Raw genomic sequence first — 19,743 nt, forward strand, 5'->3', positions numbered from 1 at the left:
CTGCCGTTGAACTGACCAGACTGCTGGCTGCCCGACCCATGGGCCGGTAGGTACTACATCCCCAGAAAAGCAAGTCATCCTCAACCAGGTGTGGTGTCATAAAGCCACTATCGATGAAACTGATCTGCCCAGAGAGTCGGTCGTGTCTAGTCCACATCATATAGTGAACTTCACTGCGACCCGCTCATTGGCAACAGCCTGTGAGAGCACGGCCTGGGCCTCCTCCAGGACCGTTGGCAACACCTGTGAAACCATATCTCACAAAGTGTGGGAATAGTGGCCCAAAAGGCATGCGGTGTTCACGGACCGCAGTGCCAGGCTGGTGGAAGAAAACATCTTCCCTAAGATATCCAGCCTCTTAGATTCCCCATGCAGTAGTGCGGCTGAGAATGCACCAGGATTTATGTGGGATGTGAAGGCTTGGGCCACCAAGTTCTTCAGGGTGGGGTGTTTTGTAAGGAAGTTTAGGTCCCCAGGTGCGGGGTGATGGCGGCAGACAATCAATCTGTTCATACTAGCCACTGTGCTGTGCTTGGACCAAGTCCAGAACAGAACATCAGTAAGCACTTCTTTAAAAGGGAGAAGTGGCTCTGATGGACACTCCCAGCAGAAGTACCGACGCCCCTCCGGCTCCATGTCGAGGATTAGAATGGGGATGGTGCCTCCGGGAGCATCGACATTGGAACCAGCGCTGAGGAAGGTAAAAGTGGCACGACCGGCGTCTGTCTGGATTCAGGGATGGATCCTAATGGCCCAACTTGTGCGGTGGCCGCCGGAGCGGAACCCTCAAGGGCCGAAGGTGCACTGAAGGGAACGGGCCGCCCAAATAGGCGGTGCATGGGTTCAGAATTCTTTTCGCTGGGCGGTGGTTGCGGCGGAAACTCGTGGAGGCGCGGAAACGGCGCAGGCCCTACCGCAGAGCCAGGCTTCGAATGTGGACGGTCCCACGTCGGCCAAAGGACATGGGGAAGTCAAAGATCTCTTCAACTTCATCTTATGGTGGTGTGACTGCCCCCATTTGACCCAATGACTTCGAAAGCAACGAGGATCTGACTCCTCAACTGCTACCGGGGGCCTTCCTCTCGACTGCAACCTAGATCATCACAGGGTCATTTGTTGAGCTGCCAGGAGCTTGAGGGATATCTCCTTCAAGGCCTTGAGAGTTTATAGTGCGACAATTGGCACAGGCCTTTGAGTCGAGGTACCAAAGAAGGAATCAAGGTGTAGGTCCGTCCGACTGATCGGTGACAGGTGCCGCAGTGCTTGAAGTCGGCCTTCCCTGATGACATCCTGCCACACCAGGAGGAAAAACTTCAAAAAGACTGACAAAAGTCAAAACATGTTTAGTAAAAAAAATGACTAAAGTGTAACTTCTCCGAATATGCACAGACTGGCGCTAAAAGAAAAGAAAATGTCTGCGTGCTGGGGTGGGACCTTTATAGGCACTGCACACGTCACTTCTGGCGCAGACAATGCCATGAAGAGCCAAACTACATCACCTATCGGTGGGCAGGAGTACGGCTTATGAAAGTTTCCAGATCCAGTGTGATAACTGGGAAAATTCTAAGGTAAGGAATCTACAGCTGGAAGTCTCCATCAGAAACATGGATGTGTGTTAGTGAGATCAGAGTTTAAGTCATCCACATGTAAATGCAACATCAGGGCAAAACATGCTTCCATCAGAACTACTTCCACCAGAAGGAAAATATCTTCAAATCAAAAATAATTTGTGATTTTAATGTTCAAAAGAGAAAAGGAATTCAGTAGGAACCTGCATAGGAGCTCGTCTGGTGTTCAATAGTCTCAATTACAGTGATGTCCTTAGTCTGGGAAATATTGGCTTATAGTGATTTGATATTCAACCCAACCAGAATATCTGTATACCATTAAAATAAAGATCCTCAATTTGTTCAATCAAATCTGTTCTGTTTGATGTAGCAAAGGATATTGGGCACAAAGTTTTAAAGAACAATATCCAGATACTTGACCAACAGTTCAAAGACTGAGCCGCAGGCCGACAATGGGTTAAGATGGTCAGATAAATCCTTTCTGAAAAATATTTTGACCTCTGTAAAGTATTACTAAGTTTCAATGTATGTGTCAGATTCCAGTTTACATGGCCCACTATTGTTTGGCGGATATTAATTTTCTATGTGGGATACTGAATACTGCATATTACTGTTAACATTTTCCATTGGGTGAATATGCTTTGCGCTACCTCCTGCTGCAGAGGTCAGTCATGGTCGGCTAAGAGGTGCCTTCTGAGCTGGTCAACACCAGCTTTTAGGGACCCTACCTGATGGTTGATAGCCAATTACATTCCTGGGAGATCCAGCCAACAGTTCCTGGCACAACACATAGAACCCCACACTGCTCTGTTTGTTGCAGTACCACATGGCTTTTGTGCTTTTCGTCAAAACTTGCACACTGCTGCCCTTTATGAAAGGTAGAAAGGCCTTGAGAGCAAGCTGGATGGTAAGCAGCTATAGAAGAATGATGTGGTGCCTCAGCGCCAATACTGACCATAGAATCCTGATAGCCACCTCTTCCAGGTGCCCCCCCCCCATCAATCAATCAATCATCGCATTTATATAGCGCGCTACTCACCCAGAGGGTCTCAAGGCGCTGGGGGAGGGGGGTCCGCTACTGCTCGAACAGCCAGGTCTTGAGTTGCTTCCTGAAGACGAGGTGGTCCTGGGTCAGGCGGAGGTGGGTGGGGAGGGAGTTCCATGTCTTGGCGGCGAGGTAGGAGAAGGACCGTCCCCCTGTGGTGGCTCTTCGGATGCGGGGGACGGCGCCGAGGGCGTGGCTGGTCGATCGAAGCTGGCGTTTGGGAGCGTAGAAGTTGAGGCGGCTGTTGAGGTATCCTGGGCCTTGGTTGTGTAGGGCTTTGTGTGCGTGGGTGAGGAGACGGAAGGTGATTCTCTTGTTGACCTGGAGCCAGTGCAGGTCTCTCAGGTGTCCGGAGATGTGGCTGCGACGGGGGATGTCCAGGATGAGTCGTGCTGAGGCGTTCTGGATCCGCTGGAGTCTCTTCTGGAGTTTGGCGGTGGTTCCGGCGTAGAGGGAGTTGCCGTAGTCCAGACGGCTGGTGACGAGGGCCTGGGTGACCGTCTTCCTGGTCTCGGTGGGGATCCACCGGAAGATCTTACGTAGCATGCGCAGGATGTTGAAGCACGACGAGGATACGGGGTTGACTTGTCTGGTCATGGAGAGGGCGGAGTCCAGGATGAAGCCCAGGTTGCGTGCGTGGTCTGTTAGTTTGGGTGCGCTGCCTAGGGCGGGGGGCCACCAGGAGTCGTCCCAAGCGGCGGGTGAGGATCCCAGGATGAGGACTTCCGTCTTGTCCGAGTTCAGTTTCAGGCGGCTGTTCTTCATCCATTCGGCTACCTCTTTCATCCCTTCGTGAAGGTTGGCTCTGGCGGTGGCGGGGTCGTTGGTGAGGGAGAGGATCAGCTGGGTGTCGTCGGCGTATGAGATGATGTTGAGGTTGTGCTGGCGTGCGATGTCTGCGAGGGGGCTCATGTAGACGTTGAAGAGGGTTGGACTGAGCGAGGAGCCTTGAGGGACGCCGCAGATGACTTCAGTGGCTTCAGATCTGAACGGAGGGAGACGGACTCTGTCCTTCCGGCGAGGAAGGAGATGATCCACTCCAGTGCCTTCTCCTGGACTCCGACGTTGCTGAGGCGTTGTACTAGGGTACGGTGGCAGACAGTGTCGAAGGCCGCGGAGAGGTCGAGAAGGATGAGGGCCGCTGTTTCTCCGTTGTCGAGCAGCGCTCGGATGTCATCGGTGGCTGCGATCAGGGCGGTCTCGGTGCTGTGGTTGGCCCGGAAGACAGACTGCGAGGGGTCGAGGGATCCGTTCGTCTCGAGGAAGGCGGCCAGCTGCTTGTTGACGGTCTTCTCGATGACTTTTGCAGGAAACAGGAGCAGCGAGATGGGGCGGTAGTTCTTGAGGTCGGTCGGGTCGGCCGATGGCTTCTTGAGTAGGGCGCTGAGTTCGGCGTGCTTCCAGCTCTCCGGGAAGGTGGCGGTGTCGAAGGAGGTGTTGATGATGTCCCGCAGGTGGGGTGCGATGACAGCGTCGGCTTTGTTGAAGACGTGGCGAGGGCAGGGGTCGGTCGGAGATCCGGAGTGGATGGAGTTAATCGTGCGGACGGTGTCTTCGGTGCTGATCGGAGTCCAGGCGCGGAGGGTGGTGGTGGGGGGCGGTGGTTCGGTCGTGGCATTCGTCGGTTGAGTGCTAATGCTGTTGTGTATGTCCGCGATCTGGTTGTGGAAGTAGGAGGCGAGGGAGTTGCAGAGGTCTTGCGAAGGGGTGATGTCGTTTCCGGCGTTGGGGTTGAAGAGCTCTTTAACGATGTTGAAGAGTTCCTTGCTGTTGTGTGCATTGTTGTCCAGTCGTTCCTTCAATGCAGTTTTCTTGGTGGCGTGGATCAGTTGGTGGTGTTTTTGGGTGGCGAGCTTGAGGGCAGTCATGTTGTCCGGTGTTGGGTCTCTGCGCCAGGTTCTCTCGAGGGCTCGGCAGTTCTTCTTGGAGCTCTTGAGTTCGTCGGTGAACCATGGGGCTTTCTTGCTGCCGGGTCTGCTAGGCGGGGTCCTCAGGGGGGCGAGCTCATCTGCGCAGTCGCTGATCCACTTCGTGAGGTTGGTGGCCGCCTGGCTAGGGTTCGTTGTGCTGGTGGGAGGGTTCATGTTCAGGGAGGTCGTGAGCTGGTCGGCTGTGATCTTGTTCCAGCTCCTGCGTGCAACCTGTTGCTGGTGGTGGTGGTGGGTCGTGGTCCTTCCGAAGCTGAAGTGGACGCAGCTGTGGTCCGTCCAGTGGAGTCCGGTGGCGTGGCTGACGGCGATGTCCTTGCTGGATGAGAAGACGGGGTCGAGTGTGTGTCCGGCGTAGTGGGTGGAGGTGGTCACCAGCTGCTTGAGTCCCAGGTTGGCGAGGTTGTCCAGCAGGGTGGTGGTGTTGCGGTCGTTGTTGTTCTCCAGGTGGAAGTTGAGGTCCCCTAGGAGGATGTAGTCAGCGGAGCAGAGGGCGTGCGGGCTGATGAAGTCGGCGATGTCTTCGCTGAATTGTGTGCGTTGTCCCGGGGGTCTGTAGATGAGGGTGCCTCTGAGGGTGGTCTTGGGGTTGATGTGGACCTGAAAGTGCAGGTGCTCGGCGGTTGCGAGGGTGTCGTCGGTGTTGGTTGTGATGCGGATGGTGTTCCTGTGGACGATGGCGATGCCTCCTCCGGTGTGGTTGATGCGGTCCTTTCGGATGATCTTGTAGCCGTCTGGGATGGCGATGGCGATGTCGGGCGCTGAAGAGGCGTTCATCCAGGTTTCCGTGAGGAAGGCGACGTCTGGTGAAGTAGTGTCGAGCAGGTTCCAGAGCTCGACGGCGTGTCTGTGGACGGAGCGGGTGTTGAGCAGGATGCACTTTAGGTGGCTGCTGCTGTTGCTCGTCGAGGTCTTGAGCACTGCTGGAGTGGTGCAGGTCCGTATGCAGGTGAACTTGCAGGCGTTGCAGCAGAAGGGTCCGTGGGTGCGTCTCGGTAGCACCCCGGGATTCTGCCGGCGTTGAGTGCGTAGAGTTCGGTGGCGTCGTAGGTCCGGCGGGTGGGCTGGGGTCTGCGGGGGCCAGGGGTCCTGGCACTGGGCGCGGTCCAGGCGCAGACGGGCTTACCTTTGGCGCACCTTCGGCGCTCAGTCTGTGCTCCCGCTGCGCGCGTCCGCTGCGCGGTCGCTGAGGGGGCGACATAAGAAGGGATCCGGGAGGGCGGGTCAGCTGGGAGGCGGGGTCGCGTCCACCAATCGTCTGGCAAGGGGGCGGGGCCGCAGGCAGGAAGCGGCGGGAAACGTGATCAGGCTGAGCGGGCGGCCCTGCGGCGCTGCTATCAGCGGCGGTGAAAAACACACTCCGCAAGGAGCTCTGGAGCAGGAGCGTAGAGGAGCGAGGGGGCAACCAGGCCAGAGGCGCAGTGGTCGCTCCCCAGGTGCGTGCAGGGTCCCCTTAAGAAGGGATCCGGGAGGGCGGGTCAGCTGGGAGGCAGGGTCGCGTCCACCAATCGTCTGGCGAGGGGGCGGGGCCGCAGGCAGGAAGCGGCGGAAAACGTGATCAGGCTGAGCGGGCGGCCCTGCGGCGGCTGGGGCGCTGCTATCGGCGGCGGTGAAGAACACTCAGCAAGGAGCTCTGGAGCAGGAGCGTAGAGGAGCGAGGGGGCAACCAGGCCAGAGGCGCAGTGGTCGCTCCCCAGGTGCGTGCAGGGTCCCCTTAAGAAGGGATCCGGGAGGGCGGGTCAGCTGGGAGGCAGGGTCGCGTCCACCAATCGTCTGGCGAGGGGGCGGGGCCGCAGGCAGGAAGCGGCGGGAAACGTGATCAGGCTGAGCGGGCGGCCCTGCGGCGGCTGGGGCGCTGCTATCGGCGGCGGTGAAGAACACACTCCGCAAGGAGCTCTGGAGCAGGAGCGTAGAGGAGCGAGGGGGCAACCAGGCCAGAGGTGCAGTGGTCGCTCCCCAGGTGCGTGCAGGTTCCCCTTAAGAAGGGATCCGGGAGGGCGGGTCAGCTGGGAGGCGGGGTCGCGTCCACCAATCGTCTGGCGAGGGGGCGGGGCCGCAGGCAGGAAGCGGCGGGAAACGTGATCAGGCTGAGCGGGCGGCCCTGCGGCGGCTGGGGCGCTGCTATCGGCGGCGGTGAAGAACACACTCAGCAAGGAGCTCTGGAGCAGGAGCGTAGAGGAGCGAGGGGGCAACCAGGCCAGAGGCGCAGTGGTCGCTCCCCAGGTGTGTGCAGGGTCCCCTTAAGAAGGGATCCGGGAGGGAGGGTCAGCTGGGAGGCGGGGTCGCGTCCACCAATCGTCTGGCGAGGGGGCGGGGCCGCAGGCAGGAAGCGGCGGGAAACGTGATCAGGCTGAGCGGGCGGCCCTGCGGCGGCTGGAGCGCTGCTATCGGCGGCGGTGAAGAACACACTCAGCAAGGAGCTCTGGAGCAGGAGCGTAGAGGAGCGAGGGGGCAACCAGGCCAGAGGCGCACCCCTAGCTGAGAGCACCATTGTAAGCTGTGGGAGAGCAGCCTGCTGTTAAACTGGAACCCTTCATACACTAGTGAAGGTCCTGGAGTGAGGTGTTTGTGTGCACCAGCAAGATGCACACAAAAAAAAAGAAGAAAAAAATTAAAGGAGAAACACATGGAGACCAAGAAGCTTCAGAACCATCTAGGCCAAAACACAGGACAGAGCCTGAAATATCAGGGTCACATCCTGAATGTCCCAGAATCCCTGGGAAGTGGAAAAGCTATGAATGCCAAACACATCCATTACGGCCACGGTAAAGAGAATCATCTGCCTTGGCTGAGGGTGGAATTCCAGCTTGTTGATGGAAAAATCCCAGAGAGATCATCATCTGCAATGAACTGTGGCAAATTTGCCTTCAACAGCCAGTCACTTAGTTATGGGAATACATGCACTTCTGACCAACGAAGATGGGCTGTGGCCACTGCCATCACCTTTGTAAAGAATCAGGAATCTAAGTTAAGGCTGAAGGATAGGACAGTGGACTGAAAATGTTCTTCCTTCACAGTGTAGTGGAGTACATTCCTCTGGGTATTCAGGACAAGTTAATGTAATTATGAATACTAGAATTCCAAGGAAAGCATCAAATCCCCAGGATCAAGGGTGAAAAGGAGCTGGCCTGAGTTAGAATTTGTTCTTTCGAAAGATGTTCAAGAACTGAAGGCTCATAATTGGTCTGAGCCCACCAGACATTTCAGGCACCAAGACTTAACAGGATTAGCACCTGTTACCAGTCTCCTTCTCTGGGGCACTCTATTGCTTCTTTAGTCAGCAATGATGTTGGTGAAGATACTGGCGCTGAGGCAAGGACGCTGCTGGAGAGCCTTCCAAGACAACTAGCCGAACTTGACCCTCAAGCTATACGTCACTCATGAGACCTAAGCAGGTTAAAACTAGTCTGGGGTGGCTTGTTATCCCTTCTGGAGGGCGTCTCACCTGGCAGTTTGAAATGGACTGTGCAGGATTGGTACGGATTCCCAATAGGCGGGCCTTTATCTTAACTGGCACTTTTGCTGAAAAACAATGGACTGACATACCTTACTTTGCTATGGTCTATAAAATCCTTGATTTTCTTTTATGGAAAACACTCTAGGAACTGACTTAGTGTGCTCCACAGAGCCATCATAGCAACTCAAAGGTCCAGAGGAAATAGCATGGGTAGACTGCCAGCTGCAAAAGCTATACTCTCCTGGCTGATAATGCACTTTACAAATACACATAACATAACAAATAGCTGTATTTATTCTACTAGAGGTAGGTCTCGCATGGTCATTATAACCCATGTGCTACTCTTTCTCTAGTAGTTTAGAGGAAGTTGAGCCAGCCACCCTTTTCAGCTGGAATCACTGTCTTTAAGACCTTATTCAAGTTGGATAAAAATGTATTCTGTAGATCATGTTTTACAGCTCTAACAGAGAACTGATTCACAAAGCTATCTATCATGGGCTCCTGCATATCAGGAACAAGCAGAACTAGAGTAGTTTTGTTTTGATGGTCTAACATATAACGGAGGTGCTGACCTTTGATGTTGTGGTCCGCAGATTAAACTGTCTTGAAGGTCTGTTGAATAACTCCTAGAAGACATCAACAGGAGAGAACCTAGATAGAATAAACTCCACAGATACTGGTCAGAAGACTACCAGTGTGCGTCTGAAGCATAAGGTGAAGAGCCGCACCATTTGACTCTTCTTGGACTGGGAGATTGAGATCAAGGATGAACAGGACGCATGGCTCTGTCAAAACCTTCTTTATGCCTCTTACATGAACGTATAGATAGTGTCCTCTCTAGACTCGCAAAACAATTCACTTGGAGACCCAACACCTATCTGATAAGGTTGGATTGGATAATCAGTTCAGTCTACAGATGAACTGGAACTTACAAAGACTACAGGAGGCTGTTGTGGAAGAATCCTCTGCAGAGAACTTGGTGCAGGAGAAAGAGTCTTGTCATCCCCCAAAGATAATGACTCCTACATCTTCAGTAACCAGATAAGAGGGAGAGGAAGATGGAAATATTTCTTTCATGAGGTGAATGCCGCTCAGGATTCTCAAAAGTGGGGAGTACTAACGGAGTGTCACTCCGACCTCCCAAACAAGTAAAAATGTCCCTTCATGGCGACCTTTGGATGTCTGAACCCCTCAACATTCATATGTGTGCATGGACATTAAATGCCTGCCTTCCAAGGTCACGTACCTTGACGTTGCCTGGGAGTGATGAGCTGTTTACCTACAGAGGTAGCAAAAGTAGCATCATGGGAGGAAACCAGAGAGGCATGGCCCTGTGAGGTAGAAGTGGCAGCTGCAGAAGACTGTGTTCAATCCCCCCCTTTGGTGCCCAGTGGTGAAGCCCTTAGCTTCCTAAGCAACATTTTCTGGCAAAGTACACAGTTCTTGATGGAGTGCGAGACCGGAAGATACACCAGGCAGACATCGTGATTAGCATACTTTAACACCTTACATGCAAAGGCTGGGTATATATCAAAAAGGGCCAGCATAGGGACCAAAAGTGCTGGGAAGTGGAACACAACCAGGAAAGGTCAAGGAAACCAAACTTTTTCGACTCATAATTGCAAATAGAAAAATATCCTTAGAACTTGAATGACAATCAGCACCCTTCAATCCTGCTCCTTTACCCACAAAACAATGTCCGTATGTAGCCAAAACCAGCTTTGAAAGAAAATGGTGTTCAGGATCTTTCTGAGTGGAAAATAACACCAATTGCTTTATTGGGTGGGTTTAGTTTTGAAAGTGTATGCTTTGCACCATTCCCCATATGCTTTTTTGCGCTCACTACACTGTTGAGTAAATTGGCATTTTCAACCTAATATACTGTTTGGTCCTTTATTTTGGCTGATTGGTTTGAAGAAAAAAATAAAACTAAGCGTTGCCTTTTGGCATGTTTTCAGTTTACTTGGTTTAACTAAAAAAGAAAAAAGAATTGACTTCTGGGATTTCATACAAACGTGGCGATAGTAAGCAAACCTTTTAGGACTATAGGAGCAAATTATATTGTGACTTTGGAAAAGACCAATTAAATACGAACTAAATTGTTGCTTTTTCTATTGGTGCACTCAAAATAAATGTAGAAAGTGATAAGGTACTACCTTCATCGCACTTCGGTCACTCCTGAGAAAACATTTTTCTTTAATACTTGAAGAGAACGCACAGTTGCATCTCTTGAAATGGAAGTAAAGTACTTTTCAAAGTGCTATGATGCTCTTTGTTGTGTTATAGTGCTCTTCAATATCAGGGAATGGGTGCCCTAGCTTAGTGTTTGTAATGCCACTGAAAAGGACAATAAAAATAAAGTTTGGAAAACAAATCAGGGGATTCAGATGGAAAATTGCCAATTCTTTGATCAGGTATGGGCCCAAGCCGAGATAAGTCCCCCATCTTCAAACGAGACAAAAATAGGTCCACACTTTACGAAAAGGATGGTTATTTAAATGCCATCACATTACTTCAAATCCATTAATATGCAATTGAAGTGTAATAGTAAAGTACCATTTTTATTTCCCAGTTGACATTCCATTGCTTCATGTTGCTGAATCGCCACGTTTTAATTGCATCTCCTGTACTAGCATCCATCCTTATCATTCGGTTATAGGTAATTCCAATCAGTTCTTCTTTCTTGCCTCCTTGGAATCTGTAATAAATGGAAATCAGAAAGAAAACTAAATATAAGCTGGTTACATTACATTCAGTCTATCCTTTACTCGAGTAATCAGCAATGATGGTCCCCTCATAAGTTATTCTTCAGGGACCAACAAACCGCATCTTACCCTCCACAGAATTTTCCCTTGAAAGGTTACAAAAGAAAAGAAAATGGCTGTGTGCTGTCCATGTTCTTCCTGCCTCAGTGTCAACGGAATACCAGCGAACAGACCTTAAGCTTGCATGTTTACATTACATTTTTCAAACATGCATATGCAAGGGGAAGGTGCTGGGAGTAGAGAATAAACACATACAACCTCCACCATTGACGCCTCCTGCTACTCAGTAAGGAACTGATTTTTCAGCCAGTGTTTTCACCACGAATCCATTCAACAAAGGAAACCCTGCAGCACCCAACCGAAAATGAAACCCCTACATTTGTTAAAAGTTGCTGCACCCAGTGTGACAAAGACAGCAATGATTACAAACAGTTACAGGGTAGACCACCCCATAATAGCAAATTTTCATTTACCTGGAAGTTTCCATATTTTATACGGTAGAGGCCTTATGTCAAACAAGTTACTCTGATATCTTCCAGGAAATCCTAGTCTATCCACTGCAACATGAACCTTCAGATGCATATGTTGTGCATGAAATATGTAGCAATGTTGGCCCACTGTTGAGAAATATGTAGCAATTGTGGACCCTATTCGACTGGGTCGGAGGTGTAGGTGGTGGCAAAGAACAAGTTATTATCCTTTGGTAATGCTCTTTATGGTGAATACTCTAATTGCAGATTCCTCACCTTGTGAATACCTTGTGGTGCCAGACTGGATCCTAAGAATTTTCTTAGCAATTCCGCAATGTACCGGTAGGTGGCCTTGTGCGTATCCACATCAGGTCCATAATTTCCTGAATGAGTAGGTGGGGCCCCCACATAGACGACATGTCTGCGCGCTGACATCAGTTTCTTTCTAATATCGGTCTGCGCTGTCGTACGTCGAACCTTCAATATTCAGATTGTGCAAGTGTGAAGATTTCTAGATTTAAATCTTAGTATGGGCTAGATTAGCCCATTCCACAGAAAGGGGTGAGGGCGGTGGGGAACCTGCAGTTAGAATATCCCCCAGAAAGAGAATTACCAAAAGGTAAGTAACGTGTTCTTCTGATGGATTCTTCTAACCGCAAATTTCTCACCTTGTAAATAGATATCAAAGGAGTGCTGCCCCAGGTTGAGTCTGTGGCATGGTTCAGACCAGGAAATCTTATAGCAAAGAACAGGAAAAATGCTCCTTCCAAAGGATCTGGCTATCCAAGCAGTAATGCTTTATGAATATATGGCGAGACACCCTCGTTGCAGTCTGATAAATTTCCAAGATTGGCACCCTGCACCCCAGTGTGGTGGTAGCAGCCTTTGCTCTGGTTGAATGAGCATGTAGGTCTTCTTGAGGCCAGTCCATAACAGATCTTGACACACAAGAAAATCCAACTGGAGATGGTTCTTCACTGAAAAGCTTTCCCCTTTTTCGCCCCAGAGAACCTTACAAATAGCTGATCATCCAGTGTTCTTTCATACGACCGATGTAAAAGCTTTGGGCTCTTTTGGTCATGGTCATGAAAGGTTTCTTCCTCTTTAGATGGATAAGGTGAAGCAAAGAAAGCCAGCAAGGTGAGACTGGCTGGTGTGGAAAAGTGCAACAATGTTTGAGAGAAATGCAGTTTTCATCTGGAGGAGTAGCTCGTCTGGGAGGAAGGTGGGGCACAGTTGCTAAACAGACAGTGCCTGTAAAGGACTCAGGTAACTTGATGATGCAATCGCTATGAGGAACACAAGTGTAAGCAGGTGCAGAAAACAGCTGTGCATTGGTTCAAGCCGGGCACACGAGGAAACAACCAAATTAAGGTGGCACTGAGGCATCACAAATGGCATTGGCCAAAACATAAGGATTAGTCCTTAAAAAAAAAAACATTGCAACAGGTTATCTGAATAAATCTGGTTGATCGTATAAACTAGGAAAGCTGAAAGGGCTGTTTGATAAGTTTTAACTATTGCCACAGAAAGGCCTTACTGGGCTAATTAAAGACAAAAGAGCATGTCAGACATCTGTGCATGTAAAGGCTGGATAATTTGCGATGAACACCAGACAAACGTCTCCTATCTTCTAGCATAAACTGTTCTGGAGGAGGGGCATCTGGCTGCCAAGATGACACTTACAAATTTGGGAGGAAGACAAAACACTATCAGTTGTTGCCCCTCAATTTCCACGCATGGAGGTGGGGGTTGTGCAGGCTCGGATGCAGGACCAGGTCCTGCCGCTGCGACAGAGTCCTCCCAAAATGGTACCTGGTACAGAGGACATATGAAGTTTTGGGTACCACACTCTCCTCACCCAGTTTAGAGCCAATATGATGACTTAAGCCTTGCATTTAATTATCTTAAGGGCCCCTTATTAAGTCACATTTCAGATATTTCCTTGTGCACCAGTGCACAGATCTTGTTCATTTTGCTGCATAAAAACTCGCATGGTGGGCTTTCATGCCCTCCTAAGAACCTCTACAAATTTATTTGGTACACACAAATGTTCTAATGTTAAGTTTCCAGGAGCCATATTATGAGGTTCAGACTTGAAGTATCATGGTGCAATACACTTCCTCCCTGACTCGTATAAACAATTGTATACTGGTAACAATGGAAACTTTAACACATTGTTATCCGTCATCAACATTAGATAGGAGTACCGCGTTTATCAAGCTCACTGCCAGACCACTAAGATTAGGGTAGTACTTGTTTGTTTGCATTTGGGATCAGAGCAATTGTTGGAAAAGTATAAGTAAATGTTCCATAGTAATAAAACACTAGATTCTCATCAGGTTGAGTGTGGTAACTTGGATGCAAAGTTTTGGCATTTTGAATTTGCCTATGGTGCAAAGACGTCTAGATCTGATTTTGCCCAAGCCTAGAAGATTGTGCCCATTACTTTCGGATTTGGCTCTAACCCTTGCAATATTTCTTCTGGTTTGCTGAACCTGGCTGCCACTAGGATTTATTATTCTGGTAAGTGGATTCCGTCAAAGGGCCTCTCTTAATGTCCCATATCCAGATTTCTTGTTCTAGTCTCCCTAGGTCTGTGTCTCCTTTCTTGAGTAGAACATTGTTGTCCTTCAAGTCATGAGCTAGACTGACTACCACCAGTGAGGAATGCCTTTAATGCTAGAAAAACAGTTTTCAGTTCTAGCAAATTTATATATTGGACTGTCTCTAGTGTCATGTGTCCCCTCATATTCAGATTATCTATGTAAGTAATCACAGTGTGTGATGAATCTGTGGTTACAATTGCGGTAAACATTGGCTTCTCAATGTCCACTGATAAACCCAATATAACAATGTGCCAACCATCTGGTCTATGCTTTCCTGACTTTGTCGGAACGAGGCCGCCTTGACCAGCCAGTCATCATAGTCCATTCAGGGAGAGGCAAGTTTTCTGTAAATAATTAAATGTTAATCTGAATCTCGTATTACAGGAGTCCTTAGATGTTTTTCTTAACATCATCCCCTAAAGTAGTCAGATCTACATTTATTATCACTCGATCTGCCATCATGCAATTCATCTAGGTTACACTAAGTTGACACTATCAGGTCTCCATGTACAAGGGACACACCCTCCTCATTCCCCAAGGTCATTATTAACTGTTGCACAGGGCACGGTCTGTTTGACTTTACTGCTCGCTCCTCAAACTGTGTACAATCCATCAAGCTTACCATAAGTCAGAAATGCCCTTTAGGAGTCCCTTAGGTTTGCATTGGGTCCTTAAAAGTAAGCAACTACCCAGATAACCGCTTATAGCCATGTTTCCACTTCACTGTCTCATAAGGTTGACAAATGTATCACGATAGCCCTGGCATGGAATGCCAGTTTGTGTGTCTTCCTTGGATATCGACCCCACTAATGTCTTGCTATTTCAACTAACCTGGGAGTCCTCCTACATTGGGCTCTAAATCTTAATAACTGACCCAATACGTCCTTAAAAGTGGAGCCTTCCAATTCCATACTGTCACTGTCCAGCCTCTTCTCCAATGTTGGTATGTTTGTTAGATTGAGACGCATAAATTGTTCCCTGTCAGTAGGCTGAGGCTCTCCAGTAGTTTAAAACAACCACTGTCAAATCCGCCATAGTCTCAAGAACAGTGTTGTGTAGTGTATTCACCTTATCCAAAAGCACCCAAACTTTAGCCAGTAAGGTGAATGGACCAAGCACTCACTGTCCGAGGACATCATAGTTCCGATTTTCAAAGCACAACAGAGAAAGGTTTCAATAAGCGAGCATTTGACCAGGTAGGAGGATGGGTTGCATATGAATCTATGAAAGAAACTAACGCCAGAGGACTGAAGTTAGAAGTAACTTGTTTTTCTACCACTGTAGCTTTAAAAGAGTCACAGGCTTGAATTAGAATAGTCACCAGTCAGTAGCACATTAGAAAGCAGATATTAGGCTTACGTTGTCAATAGATGTTATGCAGAGGCACTCCTGCATATAAGGCTGCCATTGAGGAAACCCCGCTGGTTGAGAATGCAGTCAGTTCCTCTCTGAAGTATGCTTGCTTTTTTGACAGATCACAATGCATATGAACAGTCCTTGCTTAAACAGGGGCTGGTACCTTCCAGGAGGACTGAAGGACTGGTCAGTTTGTCATAGCTTTGCCACTGGATTCAAGCAAGCCTGGCTGAAGATGGCTGAAATGCCAGAAACAGGTCCTAGGAAGCTTGTTTCCGGTCCAGGGAAGGCATGGCTTGGCAGTTCGGGCTGGACTGTTCCCATGAGGCACAGGGTCAGACTGATTTGCATATGGTCATGTCTGAACTGGGGTGGCAGAGTGGGCTAAAGAACGGTGATGGATCAAACCCAGATCTGTTGACTGGGTGTGAGTGTTTGATTGGTTCAGATGCTCCGTCCATCACCACCCTCTTTTGTATGACTTGTAGTTTAGTCACTGGGGTCTGGAATACTCTTAATCATTGACTGTATTGACCATAAGATCTTCCTCCCCTGTACAACTGTTCTCCTAGAACCTTGAAATTCAGGGTGTTTGCTAAACTGTACTGCAACCAAGGGAATATACAGTTTTCATGTCTGTTTAACACCCTTAAATGAATCATCTACGTGCTAGCTACAGTGTCCGTCACACTGCATATTCAGCACTTCACCTGCACCTACGGATGAAAAGTGCTTTTTAGCCATCCTTGATGGAGACCTGCTGATTCTGCTAGTTGGCCCACATTGGAAACATTCCTGGCCGCATCAGGAACAATGGCAGAGACATCTGTCCTTCCCTCAAACACATTGCGTTTCTCTTCTGGAACAAGATCTAGGAATGGAGTGATATTACTCCACAACTGTTGGTCAGTGTGGTACAAGATAGCAAGAGCATTGTCCACCCAGATCTCGCAGCCATGCAACCAATTATTTTGCCCAAGGAGTCAGTATGTCTCCTCTCCTTATCTCCAGAATGGAGGTGGGCATCTGGTAGCAAGATTTCCGCTGGGCAGCTGCCACAAAGACAGATTCCAGCCAGTCATGCGTGGCAGGCTGTGGTGGAATCAAGTGTGATCTTTCTCCAAACGTGGAGCAACCGGCAGAGTGTCTGGAAAATTAATATGCTTTCCTCCCCCCTCCCCCTGCCAAACAAAATCCACCTATGTCCTTTGGAGTGGAAGGCACTAATGCCCATGGAGTTGAAGGTAGAAGCAATGGTGTACATTGTCATGGCTGAAAGGGATGCACAGACTGCTAAGGCAGAAGAAGAAAAACAGGAGAATGTTGTAATGGTCAAGACGGTTGATTGAGAAGGTGCAGCGTGCCATTTGGGGAAGCTAGATTTGCCAGTTTTGCACACAGATTCTTCCATCTGCTGGGACAAATTTTAAAACAATCTACTGGAAGTTGTGCCTTTTGCTATTCTCTAGGTAGTGTCTGCTCCTTGGATGTCACACTTTAATAAGGGGGTTTGTTATCTTCAGACTCCCTGGGTTGTAACAAAGACACAGATTCATAATGACATTGACCAGATGGTGATTCAGACTCACACTGGTATGTACTGGACCCTCAATTGTCCAGGGTTGTAGCCTGTCTGAATTGGTCCTTGCTTGAAAGGATATATTCATCCATTAAAACCAAAATATAGAAGGGGTATGGCCAAGATGGCGGAGGAGTAGGACGTTTATCTTCCCTCCACCCTGTCCTCTGACTGCAGCACCGCACACCAGAGCAGTGACCAGCCGAGCAGTGACCAGCCGAGCAGTGACCAGCCAAACACCCGTGCACCCCCTTCCTGGGTACATGGCCTAGAAAGGGACTCAGAAGTCCACCTTAAGCTACATGACCTCTGAAATGGTGGCGTGACTGAAGCAGAGGGATGAAGCAAAACTTGCCACAGCTTCAAAATGGCAGAGGAGTAGTGCTGTTCCAATACAGCAAGGTAAATCTTGGGTAGGCTGTGGCATTGGACTGGGTTGCACCAGAATAACGGCAGAGACCTGGAAGGCAACCAAAAGAAAGGAGGCGGTGGCCGTACTGGGGCATGGAAAAGCGGCCTACAGGTAGGGATCCCTGCCAACACAGACTAGAGAATAAAGACAGCCTGGATGGGATGGCCCAGGGGTCTATGAGCAGGGTAGGACCCCAAGTAAGTGAAAGCAGCACACCCCGCATGGCAATGTAAGACCCTCCTCAAAGGAATAAGATAGTGATACGAGCCAAAAGGGGAGTCCAAAGCAAGATACTCCGTAAATACCCCTCCAACACCGTACCCATAGCCGGGTGTCAAACAAAGGAGACAAAGCCTGGTCTACCCCAGCAGCGACTGGGGCAAGAAGTCTGTGGGACAGTAACATAGAAGAAAGCCAAAACCCTAAGGTAGAGGGATAACTGAAAGACCCACTGGGCCAATAAAGCATGTATCAGGGTGGAGAGCCCTAGTTGTCAAAGCACACCAAGGACATGCAAGCCCATCTGGTACATCTGGACAAACAAAAGTCCCAAGCAAGCTGGCTTTCCCTGATTTGAGCAAGGCAGAACACAAAGCATCACATAAATGAGTAACCGTCCCCCTTGGTACAGTCCCTGGTCTCAGGAGAGAAAAGAGGGAAGCACTATTGCAGCCTGGGAGGAGGGGAATGGGGTGGTGGTAGGATTAGATCCTCAACTACATGCTAACAAAGCAGACTGATAAAAAGCAGGAATTGCAGCCCAAGACAGCTGCAACACAACACATTCTCCATGCCTCCCTCAAAACAATGGATAATAAAGCTCCCATAACAAGGGGCAGTCACAGACTCTCTCTTGTATGGACTAAGATTACTTTTTTTGTTAAAAAACAGGATAATCTGGTCCACAATCTGCAGGAGGTAAAGAAAGACTTAAATGGTGGAGCCAGAGTTGTGGTTTTGTGAGAAATTACCAGTGGCAATGCAGAGAAACAAGCCTTCAAACTTATTAATGTGAAAGAGAAAATATACATTTCCAGGCACATCCTGAAGACCTGGAAAACCGCCAGAAACGCAATAACATATGTCACGGAGTGTAGAGGAAAGACAAACAATTTGTTGGTCTGCAACAGATTTGGATAGAAGCCAGATCGCATAAACGGCTCTATAAGACCTTTTAACACAGGTGTATTACTTTCGCCAGAAAGAAAATCGAATGGGAGACCGCTACGAGAAATTATCTTTGAGGGCCACAAAATATTTGTTGGTTCAGCAGTAATGCTGCAAAAGGAGGGAATTTCACTCAGTGATGGACTTCCTACACTCTAAAGCTGTGACATATATGGCTTATTTGTGGGTGGGTAAGTTAGACAAGAGAACAAGGAGGAATTAACTAAACACAAGGATAAGCTTGAGAGGAACTCTGTAATGTCCACAGTACCCACAGCTAAACAGGGTGGGGATCAACCCAAATGGTTCAACACTAGCGGCATAAACTCACAAAGAACTCCAGTAATGCATATGTAGTGTTCCATATGTACTTTACCACAAACCATTTCCCAGAAATATAGTAGCTTGGTTGAGATTGAACTCAAAGTGATTCCTCAATTTTCCTCTTTGACCCGATCCAAAATAGGGGGAAATGGATTATCCTCCTTGCTGTTGCAAGCCTTCAAGGGTGCTTACAATGGGCAGAAGCTGATGAGGGCCAGGAGCCTGGTGCTCCGTCTCAGCGTAGGCTCACACCCCTTCACAATTGCTAACAGATACCGGTAACAGACTTGCTGCATGAGTAAATGCACAAATGCATCCCTTCCCCTCTGTAAATTTTCCTTAACCTTATAAATCACAGAATTCCAAAATGCTCGGTCGTCCTTCCCTTTACCTAATGCTATCAAGACTGTCCTCTCTGGAGGAAACCTGAACAGTAACTAGTCACCCGGGTTTCTTTACTAGCATTTGCAGCACCACAACCTTTAGTAGCTATACATTCATAAGCCACCTCAAAGGCGTACGTGTGGCTTGGCTCAAACTATTATTAAATGTTGCTGATTTAAATGCTTTTTAAAAGGACTGACCATAAAACGTTCCCAGAATGTTGCAAGCCTCCGTAGGATCGCCAGCATACTCCATTTTTTAATGCTCTCACGGTATCACCACTGTCATTTGCCATTCATTTTCGATCTTTCACGCTTTTGTACTGTATCTAACTTCAACTTTAGCAGACTAAAGTTGAAGTCAGAACTCTTCATAGCAAACATCTGAAGTGCTGGTATATATTATGCCTTCATTATGAGAATCGGTGCTTAATTTGAGCTGGTGGGTTCTGGGTACAGCTCTCAATTGTAAACACCGGCAGACACAATGGTCTGCCACAGGGTGGTGCTGTGTGTCTAATTTAGAGAGGAGCACAGCAACATTTGTTTGTATATTCAATATACCTTAAAAAGGGTTAATACCTGCCTCTCAAACTATTCTTAAAGTTTTGGGGGCGTGGAATAGTCTGAATTGTCACACTTGGAGGAGTGGGAGGCTTAGCAATTGTGCTGGAACTGTC

The 19,743-nt window shown here is 48.8% G+C and overlaps 1 protein-coding gene across 4 annotated transcripts in view; it reads right to left on the reverse strand.

The window, feature by feature from the left end:
* Positions 1 to 19,743, reverse strand: part of FERMT2 (FERM domain containing kindlin 2) — a 601,536-nt gene that overhangs the window by 15,260 nt on the left and 566,533 nt on the right. For all 4 annotated transcript variants that reach the window (XM_085626843.1, XM_085626841.1, XM_085626844.1 and 1 more), the window contains one exon: positions 10,555 to 10,696. In XM_085626843.1, the coding sequence (XP_085482969.1) occupies positions 10,555 to 10,696 (142 nt within the window). The remainder of the gene's footprint in view (positions 1 to 10,554; positions 10,697 to 19,743) is intronic.

Source organism: Triturus cristatus, chromosome 9 (assembly GCF_964204655.1).
Source record: "Triturus cristatus chromosome 9, aTriCri1.1, whole genome shotgun sequence".
Classification (NCBI taxonomy): Eukaryota; Metazoa; Chordata; class Amphibia; order Caudata; family Salamandridae; genus Triturus; species Triturus cristatus.